The 12956-nt window shown below is 41.3% G+C and overlaps 1 protein-coding gene across 5 annotated transcripts in view; it reads left to right on the forward strand.

Moving 5' to 3' along the window:
* Window positions 1–12391, forward strand: part of LOC147160096 (uncharacterized) — an 18138-nt gene extending 5747 nt beyond the window's left edge. For 4 of the 5 annotated variants that reach the window (XM_086059328.1, XM_086059327.1, XM_086059329.1 and 1 more), the window contains 4 exons: window positions 9451–9642; window positions 9717–9870; window positions 10705–10890; window positions 10986–12388. In XM_086059328.1, the coding sequence (XP_085915454.1) occupies window positions 9451–9642; window positions 9717–9870; window positions 10705–10890; window positions 10986–11319 (866 nt within the window). In that variant the 3' untranslated portion in view covers window positions 11320–12388. Of the gene's footprint in view, window positions 1–9450; window positions 9643–9716; window positions 9871–10704; window positions 10891–10985 lie in introns of all 5 variants that reach the window. The other variant, XM_086059331.1, reaches the window with a different exon arrangement.
* The last annotated feature ends 565 nt before the right edge of the window (window positions 12392–12956 follow it).

Genomic DNA, 12956 nt, shown 5'->3' on the forward strand with positions numbered 1-12956 from the left:
GCTGAATGAGGTCCTTAAAAAAAAGCGTAATTTATAAGAACAGTTGTATTTCTGAAAATCGCTTGTTGAAAAAATGACTTTCTCCCCTCGTTAAACTTGTGATTTTACCTCGGAAAAATATGACTTTCTTCTCTTGAGATTACGACTTTTCATGCCGAGAAAATGTCAAGATTATGACATTTGTTTTTTTTATAATATGACCACATTTTTTCTCAAAAATGTTTGTTAGCTATTGTAACATTACAACCTTTTTGGATTGGGTCAAAAATAACCCAATATGGGTGTTTAAAAAGAAAGAAAGAAAAAAAAAGGACCAATCCACTGCTTGGGTTAATTTGACTCAACTTTCTGGATTGTTTTGCAAAAATTGACACCAAACAAAAAGTTGGGTCATTTTGCACCCCCCCCCCCCCCCGCCCCCAAATTGGGTAGTTTTGTGCAATATAACCCAAAAGTTGGGTCAAATTGACCCAAGTGGTGCATTGGTCTCTTTTTGACCCAACTGTTTTTAGAATGAATCATACACAGTCTCGTTCACACAGAATGAAAATTTGTCAAACCTCAATTGAAATGTCTCATACTCTAATTAAACAATTGGGTGATAAATAACCCAAATTGGGTCTAGAAGGGACTAATCTAACTTTTTAAATTATTCATTAAACACCAAAGGATAGGTCAAAAATAATAACCCACAAAACAACCCATAAAATGTGGTTGTTTTTGTAATAAATAGCCCGAAAAAAGTGTTTGCTTTGTACAAAATAGCGTACAAAATTGACCAAATTTTGTGGAATAAATGAATAACCCAATATGTTGGGTTGGTCTTTTTTTTTTCAAAACCAAAATTGGGTTGTTTTTGTAATAAACAACCCCCAAAAAGTACGTTTTGTACAAAATAACACACAAAATTGAGCTGTTTTGTGGGTTATTGATTTGACCCAATTTTGAGGGGTTTAATAACCCAACATGTTGGGTTATTTTTTGACCCAACTATTTTTAGAGTGTAAAATCAGCCCATCACTTTATGTCGCTGTTATAGATGAACAATAACACATTATTTTTAGTGAATAAAAAAATGTGTGGGGGGGGGCAAATAGGTGAAATTGGAGTTGATGGATCACTGCTATACAGTTGTAAACTTGCAACTTTATGGCAACACTTCATGGAAGAATTCCGATAGTCGCCCCAGTCCACAAAGTGGACCGACTGCATTTGTTTGCCCATGCACTGCCGATTGGCGTCCCAATAAGAGAGTGATTAAGAGAAGCTCCGTCACCTGCAGGGGGGCAAAGATTAAGTCTGGCCTGGTTGAATTACAGGTTGGGCTTTTGGATGAAGGGTTGAAACCGAGGTGAGGCATTTATTTTTTTAAAGATTGGGCGCTTAGGCTTCAGGCTGGACACACACACACACGTCGGCAAACTGTCCGGCGTTTTCCAAAGCGGAGCATGTCACCTCCACTATAGAGAACCAGCTGCTGCTTTTCTCCTCTTCTCCAGTCTGTTCTCATCCCACCATCCATTACTGTTCTCCAACATCTGTCTGCCTCTCCACTGTTTTTATCCCCCTCCAACGTAACCTCCTTTCCTCTTCCCTTTCTTACTGTCTCCTCTTGTTCTGTCTTCTTCTTTCCCCCCGCATTTATGCCCCGTCTCCCGTCTCGCAGAGCGAGCCCCAGCTCACGTGGAGGCAAAATAGCCGTCAGCAGAAGACAAAATGCAACGCTCACGTGCCTCACACACACTTTTATTACAAATGGACGCTGTGAAACAACAGCAATCTTCTTAAAGGTTTAGAGTGTAAACACAGTGGCTTGTTTCATAACGGCAACTCACCGCGAAGCTGTAAGCACTTTGGTGCTTTAATAACACGCGCAAACACACAGATGTGAAAAGCTGCGCTTGCCACATGCATGAATGACCACACATGTTCACCGTCCAAATTGTCCTAAATCCTGGAGGTGTGATAAACACTGCCGAGTGTGTGTGTGTGTTCACGGTAGCATAAATGTCTTATTCCCACAAGCATTAAGCATCTGTGCAAATTTTGTTTACTTTTTCTTCCCCCCGACCCACCATCTTATTTTAAGCCCATTTGACTCGTCTCCTCAGGTTCAGCCCACAGCAGCGAAACGGTCTCACTTGCCATTCAGACTTTGACTAAATAGTTGTCAGGAAAAGCAACACTCATAAAATTAGATCGAGGGGTTATGAAATCTTTATTTGAAGCAGCACTGATTGTTATAATCATTTGGAATTAAATGTGCCCCGTTCAAGTCAGTGTCAGCTATTTATTTGCTACAGCGTCAACGATGTCGCTCACTGAGTTACTTTTTCGCTTTTCAAACAAATCAACAAACGCGCCACACAACCTTTATACACTTGTGTACAGTATACATGACATTTACTTCTTTATTTGAGTTTTGTAGCACTTAAGGTACCAGTTTTCACTATTTTGAGCATATTTTCAGCTGCAGATGTCTTTCCAGTGCTTATTTATACTGCATCCTAATACCAATTGTGGACTAATTTGAATTATTGACAGACTTGACTTAACTTTTTAATAGTTTTTTTTTTAATGTTCTGCTTTGTGATCTGCGCATAACGTTTTATTTGATGATAGTTTTAAAAATGTACTGATCTAACTTCTGATCATTTTTTGATTCAATATTTTATATTATTATACTATTGTTGCTTTATTTAATAATTTTTACTGCTTATTTTTAACACGTATTCCCAACCACATAGTTGTATCTATCCACGTATATTGAATTTATTTTTATTTTTATGTGTATAGACTAGAGGTGTCTTCATTAATTTCAGCTAATATATTTCTCCTACTGGTTTGAAAAATTCATTTGATTTAAATTCTCATTATTCCTTGGCGGAGGTCTGCACCATCCTGAAAGCCATTCTAGTCCCTTTTCATATCCTGTAAACACTTCTCAATATATTCTATGGCCAGCAAGCACAGATGCAGCGTCAAAGGTCTGCAAAAAAAGCTGCAGCTGAGCCAGGCTTACTTGAGCAGTTGGAGAATCCGCAAGTCTTCAACATTGACACGGTAACACCTCCAATTAACCTCAGCAGCGTGTGTGTGTGACACTTAGCGTCAGTTTAAATCCATCTGAAAGGTCTCGGGCGCTTACTTAGCAGGCGGTCGGGCTCCTAATCTGGTCCAGCACGAGTTTATGTTGATTCTTTTTTATCTGTGTTGGTGGAAAAACAATTTGATGCGCAGAATTTACGATTAACAATCCAGAGGTGGCATATTTGCTCTCTGTACTGAAGACGTGCTTAGTCTGCAAAATGGGCGTCGGTCAGTTACGGACTGACGGAATGCCCGCCGTTGATAGAATCCGAAGAGTGATGGGTAGATTTAGCATCCACCTTACGATAACGCTAAGCCGCTTATCCTCCGCTAATAAAATCATCAGGCAGCCAAACGTTGATGTCAAATGTTTCAATGGCTCCCTTGTGATTATCCCCAAGCCAATTACCTTTGTCTATCCCGGGCTATTTCGAGCGCCGGGAATCCTGGTAATGGCACGGTAACACGCGGGGATACCGAGCACGAGGACACGCCCACTATTAGCGGGTTGTAGTTTTGAAGCCAATTACTTCTGTCCATTTGAGTTCAGAGGAGGCCCTTTTGTAATCTTTGCCACCATGTGTCTTGCCACCTGGGAACGACAGCCATATTGATCCTGCTCTTAAGTTAGGGGCGGTTAATAGATTGATTGATGCTCCAAGTCAGCTGGGATGCAGTCCAGCTCCCCCGTAACCCTCAACAGGATAAGCGGGGGGGGGGGGGGGGGGGGGGACTGGAACATGACTTCCTGGTTACTGATTGGAACTGGGTGGTTTATATATTTAAATTAGATTAAATTGACATGGGTCTATTCAAGACGATATTGGAAGTTATACTTTTGCATTTCCACTATCAAATATCAAAACAGCTTGTAAAGAGACTGCACGATGTGGAGGCACTGGCGCCGCCCACTTATATTGTATAATTTAATAAGAACTCACACAATAATTACTCCATTATTCCGTCAGCAGCCATTTTGTTGAATAATTTAAACAGCGCACGGTACAGTAAATGTGGTTTACCTCCATGCTGGTCTTATTACCTCCTCCAAGGAGCGCTAATGAGGATTGTACAAACTTTCTTCAACCATTTGACACACAAAAAATGTTGTGATATGAGATATGTGTCTATGGGAGCGGTCTATTTAGTACTGAGCTAGGAGGAAAATTATTTTCTTCGTGCATTGGATTGGCTAAATATGAATTGGATTTATTTATTTGTTTATATTTATCAATAAATAAATGCAGTCCTTTCCTGCAGGCCATTCCCTCCCTCTCCCCTATTTCCTGTCAATCCTTCAGATGTCCTATCAATTAAAGGGTAAAAAAAAATTAAAAATCACCTTGGAAATGAACTACAACTGATGGAAAATCAAGAAAAATAGTTATCTTGCCTTTGACTTTGTATGTCTTGGACTTGTCGGGATGAATTTTAGTCGACTTTTTCCAGTTCAAGACACGAACAAGCTGGTAAAGAAAGTGCAGTTTAAGATCCCTTGTCTCTTTGTCATGTAACTTTGATGAGGGCTTTATATACGGAAATGTTTTCCCCCCCATGTGTCAGTAATTCTATTTTCTGTTTGGATGGCGTTTTAATGAACTTGAGAGCAGTGGTTTTCAAACTCAGTTTGTTACACAAAATAAGGAGCAATAAATTATGTGGAATGATTTTAAAGTATTGCCATCATGACACACATTCAAATAATTGTTCAGCTTGGACGTATTGCAGTAAATATATAAGTATAAATATAATTTCTGAATGAAATACATTCAGTAATTCTTTCACGTACCACTAGAGGGAGCCCTCACTGTTCAAAAGTAAATACTCCGCCTTACAGTAATTTGGGGCTAATTAATTCAAAAAGGTCTCATTATGATTGTTAGACTTTACGTAGATCTGATCGGCTGGATTGGATAGGCAGACATTTAGCATTTTTTATGCAAAACCCGTGCTCAGTTGGAATGTCGTGATTTGCTGATCGATCAATGACATCATTGATTATAATCCGCAAAATAATACATTACAGCTGAGCTAGCACAATCTCATTCACTACGGGATGTTCTGTGCTGCTATTGCCAAACAGTCAGATTGAAAAAAAGTTGTTTTTTTAAATAGGCAACTTTCCAATTCCTACTTTAGTTATGTTTAATTGCCGATAGAAATATAAGGGGGAAAACGTTCTCCACTGTGCTCTGAACCCAAAAAAACTCTTCTCGAGCTATCTTATCTAATTTAAGTGAAGCTAACTCAAGTTTCTGGGTTGTTTCGAAGCCAAAGCTAACTGGGAATACAGGCAGCTTGTCTGCAAACACAGTTGGCGTGTTAAACCTCTTCCCTCTCAATCACGCTCTGTTTGCTATCAAACACCTGACACCCACAGGACCAGAAAGAACCGGCATCCAACCCAATCACATTATTTGACCCAAAATGCAGCTAAGCAGGGTGTGCATTTCCAAACAAGTGAACCAACGGTTGCGGCGCAGAGGCTCACATGTTCGCACACAAACACACGTAGTTAGGTAATCAGCGGCGATACGGCACATCAGAAAATAGACACGCCCCGCGATTGGCGAGGAGAACTTGCTTTAAGGTCGTATCGCATCCAGCTGGAGGAAGAAACGAGTGCTCGTCTCCTGTTAGGGAGGAATGCCACCTCCCATCTGCGTCAACTTTTACTCTCGACAGTACAGCTCTGACTTTGTTTATTTTTAACCATTAACCAGGGGAAAGTGAGGCGGCAAATCATTTTGTTAAGCTCAAAATTAATCTTTTCATATCAAAACATTTGAAAATGTCAATCTGTTACAGCCTTTGGGAAAAAAAAGAAAATAATATTTTTTTAAACAAGTTTCATCATAAAGTGCTACCGTGTGTAGTTTCATTTTAAAATGGGTCAGTTTGAACCCGGCTATGTTTGATGGTCCAAAAGCATTCCGATAAACATTAGTAGCTGTTTTATTCGAAAATATGTCATAGGAGACCATTTTAATTCATGAGAAGTTTTCATAGCAAAAAAACCTACTAATTTGTAGTTCTTCAACTTTAAAATGGTTCTATTTGACCCGGCTATATTTAATGTTCCAAAAAGCATTCCGATAAACATTAGTACCCATTTTATTATATCAAAGCAAATCATTTTAAATGATGAGCATTTTGGTAACAAAAAAAAATTAAATATTTGTAGTTCTTTAACTTCAAATGGGTGAGTTTGACCTTGGCTATTCTCAGTGTTCCAAAAGCATCCCAAGAAACATTGTTACAGCTCATTAAGGGGTTTTATTGCAAATATGCCCAAATGAACCATTTCTGTCTGCTGCTCCCAAATTTCATAGTGAAAAACTAATATTTGTGGTCCTTAACTTGAAAGCAGGGTCATTATGACGCGCAACAAAACAGGATGGTGAAACAAACAGACACTGGGAGTCTACAAGGAAAATCAAGCGAATTTTTGGTTGTTTGTGTGGCGTTGCCAGGTTTTACGGTGAATAGAATAGAATAACAACGCGCAAAACACAAACATCCCGACAACTCCAACACAAAGGTTTCCCAGCGAGAGCACGTTCTCAATCTTTTCGGCATTAATTCCCCCTTTTCATTCATCCTGCGTGGCCTCCGCGAGCGGGATAGCAAATGAGTTTACCCGCAACGGCGTAGCAACAGAGTCTTAAAACACACACAGTCACGTAATACATTCAATAATGGATGTGGCTTTACAGCAGTGACTGTCTGCAACTGTGTGCGTGTGCGTGTGTGTGTGTGCGTGTGATTGTGAGAAAAAGCTCAAGGGATACACACACACAAACATTCTCTACACGTACAAAAAGCATCAAATATGTTGATTATTCAGAGGGATTTTAATGCTATGTGTGCACCTTTTGGGAGAAAATCTTACACTTACAATCCAAATAAGACACGCCTTTACTTCAGAATAAATTTAATTAAAATTCAATAATTAAAAAATAATAATAATAATAATAAAAACAGTACTCTATTGTATTGTATACTTCATGAAGACCAACAGAACAGTAATAGCATAATTGCATTAATAGAATGCAACAATTTGACCCACAGTTTGTGCATCATTCAATTGTCATTGTGCTGCTCATTCTGTTGTACGCACCTAAGCCACTAAGGGGCACTATATTACAAACTGAAGAAGACAAAATGGCAACTTGTTTACTGTCAGTCTCATGGCGACGTGCTCCTGTGTTGACGATTGTGATTGTGACATAACTTAAGTGCACGAATACATTAAATTAAAAGTACACTCCAAAAACCGTCGGGTAAAAAAAAAATATCCCAAATTGGGTAAAGAATGGACGGACCCAACTTTTTCAATTATTTAAAAAGATGTTGGGTCAAATTAAATTAAAACCCCACAAAGCAACCCAATTTTAGCGGTTGTAGTGTTGGATTAATTGAGTAAAAGGTAAAAAAATAATAATAATAATTACCGACTGAGTTATTTAACCCATAAAGTTAAATAACAAAAATATTTATTTAACCCCAAAAGTTTGATCAAATTCAATTAATAACCCACCAAGCAACCCAAATTGGTGGGGCTTTTTGGGGGGCTTTTCATTTGACCAAACATTTTGGTTAATTGAATAATCCAATTGAACTGGGTCAAAAAATGAACTGACCCAACTAACTAACTTTTTTAGTAATTTAAGCCAAAAGTTGGTTTGAATTAATAACCCAAAAAGCAAACTATTTTTTGGGGTTGTGTTGTGGGTTATCCATTTGACCCAACTTTTTGGGTAAATTGAATGAACCAGAGAGTTGGGTCAGTGTCTTTTTGATCCCATTTGGGTTAGCTTTGACCCAACTGTTTTTAGAATGCAGACAATGGCGCAGGCTCGTGGCGGCTAGGGGTGGCCAACTCATTGACAATTGTAACAGCACCAATGCATTGAATTCATAACATATGCCTTGAAATTATTTTATGCAGCCCGCTAGTCGGTGCTCGCAGCCCAAGGTCGGCATGCGAACGGTACGGCTTCATGGTTAAGAACCACTTATTTAGACATTTCAGGTATGAACTTATGACCACCCCTATATGAGTCATGGTTTCACAGTGGCCACCCCAATGAAAAATTTCTGGCTACGCCCCTGAGTGTAGAAATAGACTCGTTAAAGAATGAGATCCAGGAAGTTTGTTTAGTTTTGAGTTGAGTCAAAGTATTCTGTATGGTCAGTCTGTAGGCTTTATATTTATGTATAATAAATTGCAATTTTCTTGTTTTTTATTTTTCAAGTCAAGTAAAACGCGTTCATGTGGACAATTTTGTCCTCTAACTACTGAGTCAGCTCGTCCTTGTTGCCATGCAATGCGCCGGCCACGCTGCACGTGTCGGATGTACGTTCTTGTAAGTGTGTGTGTGTGCGCGAGCGAGAGGAAAAAGAGCGAGTGGATGTGCCGTCATCCCCACACACGATGACGGGATCCTTTCTCAGCATCTCCCCGGCTGCAGAAATCCTCCCATCTGTCGGTCCTAATCAGCGGACGGCAGCTCGCATGTTCTCAGGGGTCTTAAGCACAATGTCAGCCGAGCTCACACATTGACAGCATACATCGGATTCATCTCAATCCTGACCGAGCTCACCGCAGCATCGCACGCCCCTCTGGCGGTTACTCATTAGAAGCAGAATTAGTGAGGCCGACGCCGCGTTTGAGAGGACGCCACGCTAATTAGCATTGGTTCGTGATGCACAAAGTAAGCAGAGTTGCGCAACGTTGCGTGCAAAGTGGAGACACTCCGGGGACAAACATTTCCATCAGGAGAACGTAATTGGGAACATAATGAGCTGAATACAGTTTTAGAAAGATACAGAAATCGATACAATATATGTTTGGCATTAGACTATTAGCTAAATTGCGCAAATTATATGCCGATTCTCAAACAGGTCAGGGTAAGGTTAAAAGGCTACTTTGTTAAATTAGTTTTTTCTTGTTTTCTGAAACACTAAAAAAATGCTATATTTTACAAGGGGGAAAGAGAACATCACTTTCTCTTAAGCAGATTTTCATAAAGAATAATTGATTGGCTCCAGCTGCAACTCAACACGAATCAATAACATATCTAGCGACGCCACTTTGGCTCTGCATGCAATGTCCTGGGAGAGTAACAATGGCGACTGTATCACGAGACCTCGGAGCGATATTTGTGTATCACAGCATAAGGAAGATATAAATAGCGCTTTCCCTCCCTCCGTGTACAGTTTCGCCATGTCTCCCATGTAAGTGCTCGCGCCCGAGTAGAAAACCGATTCAAATCGGGTTTTGTTACATCCGTACTGTGCATCAATTATTTCAATACGATATACACTTTTTGTGACATTTTTGTCTCGTCTCCTCAGGACTTTCCTGTATTCCTGTCCTGCCTCCACGTCGGGGCTCCTTCTACGTCGAGAGCGGCACCGGGGTGTCGGTAGGCAGCGCGTTAGCCTTCTGGTGCCGCGGGGGCTACCAGCTGGTGGGCAGCGACAAAATCTACTGCAACGTCCGCAACGGCAAAGCGCAGTGGAGCAACTACTTGCCCGTGTGTGAGGGTGAGGCTCACGTCTGCACAATTTAAGAATGCAAAGTTTACAGAACTGATTCCTTTTTTTGTTTCTCCTCCCAGCCATCCCCAGGCCGGAGGATCGCGGGTTGAGAGTGGCGGTATTGGCGTCGGTAGTGAGCGGCGTCGTCATCCTCGCCATGTCGCTGTCCTTCCTTGTCTGCTGTCTACAGGAACGATCCAGCAAGAAGAAAGCCAAAAAAGAAGTTCGGGCCAGGTGAGAGAAACCTTACAGAGAAGTCCACTAAGACGATAATGAGGATGGGGAAGTCAACACAATGAAAATGTTCTATGCAGCCCCACTGGACTTAATATGATTGCGCTTGTGGAATATGAGTTAAGCAGCAAAATCCAGCAGTTTTTATCAATATCAGAAGGCGGCCATTTTGCCACTTGATGTCGAGTGAAAATGACATCACAGTTGCTGAGGTCTTAGGTAACAACCAATCACAGCGCAGCATCAGAAAACAGGCGAGCTGTGATTGGTCGTTGCCTGAGCCCTGGGCAACTGTGATGTCATCTTCAGTCGACAGCAAGTGGTAAAATGGCCGCGCCCTGAGATGGATCAAAACAAGTGGATTTTGCTGCATAACTCATATTCCACAAATGTAATATTAATCAGAATGTCATGTTTAGACTAGTGAGGTCACATATAACATATTATTGTCAAGAAATGTTGACTTCCATTTTAAGCTCATATCGTTTCTCAGACTACGATACGATGAGGCTTCTTGTTGTTGGCGAAAGATTTTGCTTAAAGCTTGGTGAGCAAAGAAAACTTTATTGACAGCTAGCAAGTATCAGAATGATACTTAATATCAAAATAATCATGAAATAATCAAAAGTTCAAAGGAGTATATTGCAAGGGAGCATGCTAGTTAGCTTAACTAACATGCTAGCATAAAACTGTTTCCACAAAATGGCAGCAAAGTGACTAGATTTGTTTTTTATTAAACAACAGAGGACAACTTCCTCAAAATGTCTTTGGCATTTTGACAGTGTCGCAAAAGTAGCTCACAGAAGATGTGGACTAAAATGTCCTTGTTGGCAGACGCAGGGGAAAGCGTTCAACCCGCCGCAATGAGCGATGGCTGGACAGAGAAGAAGGCGAATGGGAGGCTTTCCCTCCTCCAAAGATCTTCCATCTGTCCCAGAGGATGAACCCTCGTCTGGCACCGGACAGCCCACTCTACCTGACTGGAGGCCTCGGCGGGTACGAGAACAGAGGATATCAGAGGTAAGAAAGCCAACGTCAGCAAAGGCTCATTTGCCCAGAAAGTTTGAGAGATTTTTTGTCCTCCTTTTGAAATCTGCCTTTGCTCCGCCATACAGGAGTCAAGAGAGTCTGCTGAAAGCCGCCCCACCGGGCGTCTACCGCTCCGACTCGCAGCTCTACCCGCACGTGGTCCTCCAGAGGGTCCTTCCCCCAACGGCCCCCTCGGCCCCGTCGGCGCCCTCGGCCCCGCTCTACCTCCACCTCCCCACCTCCTCCTCTTCCTCCACACCGGCCCACACGACCGCCCACTCCCAAGCCCACCTCATGGGCCAGTACCCCACGCCCACGTACCCGCCCAACCCCAACACCTCGGTGCCGCCGTTCCACCAGCCCGTCCCGGCGCCCATCTACCCAAATCCTAACCCGAGGCCGCAGCAGCCGTGGCAGTGAGCTTGTCCCGCCGTGAATGGAGGCCGGACCAAATGGAGGGAGGGTAGCCACGCCCAATATGGACCCTCACAACTGTCCTTTTTAGTGCATGCAAGCAGGACTTCTCCACTTGGAGTCAAAAGGAAGTCAAGCAGGGTTTTGTTTCCTGAACTCAGCCATTGGAGCAGAACGACTGCAGCCGCCAGTCGGTAGGTTGCTTACTACTAAGGGTGTAGCAAAAAAACCCCGATTTGAATCGGAAAATGCATTCTCTTGAATTGAGCCCTACATTATTGAATCGAATCATCGTTAAAGGTACATGTATTCCTCGATAGCAGGGATGTCAAACGTGTTTTCATCGCCAGCCATATTGTAGTTATGGATGGTTATAATCACATAAACGTATATACCCGGAGTGGCTCAAATTGGCTCGGTTTTACTTAAAGAGCACTTTAAATACAATCCCATCTGAAATACTAATCAAACAAAAGATAAAATACAAACAAAGTTAAAAGTCATAATAACAAACAACTTAGAAGCTAAACTGCTCTGTTTTTTTTTACGGATTACCACTTCTTGTCCCTTACCTCGTATGATCCATGCGGGACCATAATAATCGCATATTCCATAATTGCTCCAGCATTTGGGGATCATCACTTTCACCTTCTCATAAGAACCAAATCCCTAAAACTGCTTCCAGTGCGCTTCAATACTGTGACTGGTTAACTCCAGATGTTTGATCCGATTTGTACAAAGTGTAAAAATTCATGAACGTGCTTTGAGACGGACTGTAAACTGGAAATTGCACTTGAATAGGGAGCAAGACAAGATATGAAATCTTGTTTTCTTTTTGTTTATTTTATGATTCGATAAACTACAAAAGAGAAATCTACTGTTGCTTTAGTCACTTTAACTGTGGGGCTTTTTTTTTTTTAATATATTTTAATAATAGCACTAAAGTAGCCACACTTTTTTTTGTCAACAGATTTGTTTTCGACTACATGTGGTTCATTTGAACATCTTTATGATAATGTGAGTGTGCAATAAAAGCAGATAATTTTCATGTGTGTTTTGTTGTATGTGTCTCCAAGCTGCCTTCGATGAGTAAAATGAATGTTGTTTCTTACTTCCTGTCTGGATGATGTCATGCTCTGGCCATGTCTCCCTGTCCTTTCGCTGCTGTGTTGAGCAGCAATTTAAAAAAAAAAGTAGTGTTTAAACAGGCGACGGGCTCTTACTATTAGTTTTTTTTTTTTTTCATGCTACTGGTGATGATCACAGAAAAGCACACTGGCAATGCAATGGAAATGAGTTGCAATAACAACATACCGGCTTTGCATTTGAGGCAGAAAAACAACAACACCTGCTCGTTTGTTTTTTTTTTGCATCTGGCCGCCATTTCAGGAGGCAGAGCATTTGGAAGGGAACAGATAAAAACGAGATTCTGAAACGTACATTTTTGCATTGAATTTCTATTGTCGTCTATTTGAAACGATCCATTGATCTCAGTCTTCAGATTTGTTCGTTTTTCCAAGTGGAAGTCTCTTTCTGACTTTGCGGCCATCCACGTGATGCCTTCCCAAGACGAATCCAGCAGTCTTCATGAATTTGACGCGTCCTGCCAATCGGAAGCTTGGGAAAGCATTTGGTTGTTTGCC

This window comes from Leptonotus elevatus, chromosome 17 (genome assembly GCF_054856555.1).
Source record: "Leptonotus elevatus isolate MCC_2025b chromosome 17, RoL_Lele_1.0, whole genome shotgun sequence".
Taxonomy (NCBI): Eukaryota; Metazoa; Chordata; class Actinopteri; order Syngnathiformes; family Syngnathidae; genus Leptonotus; species Leptonotus elevatus.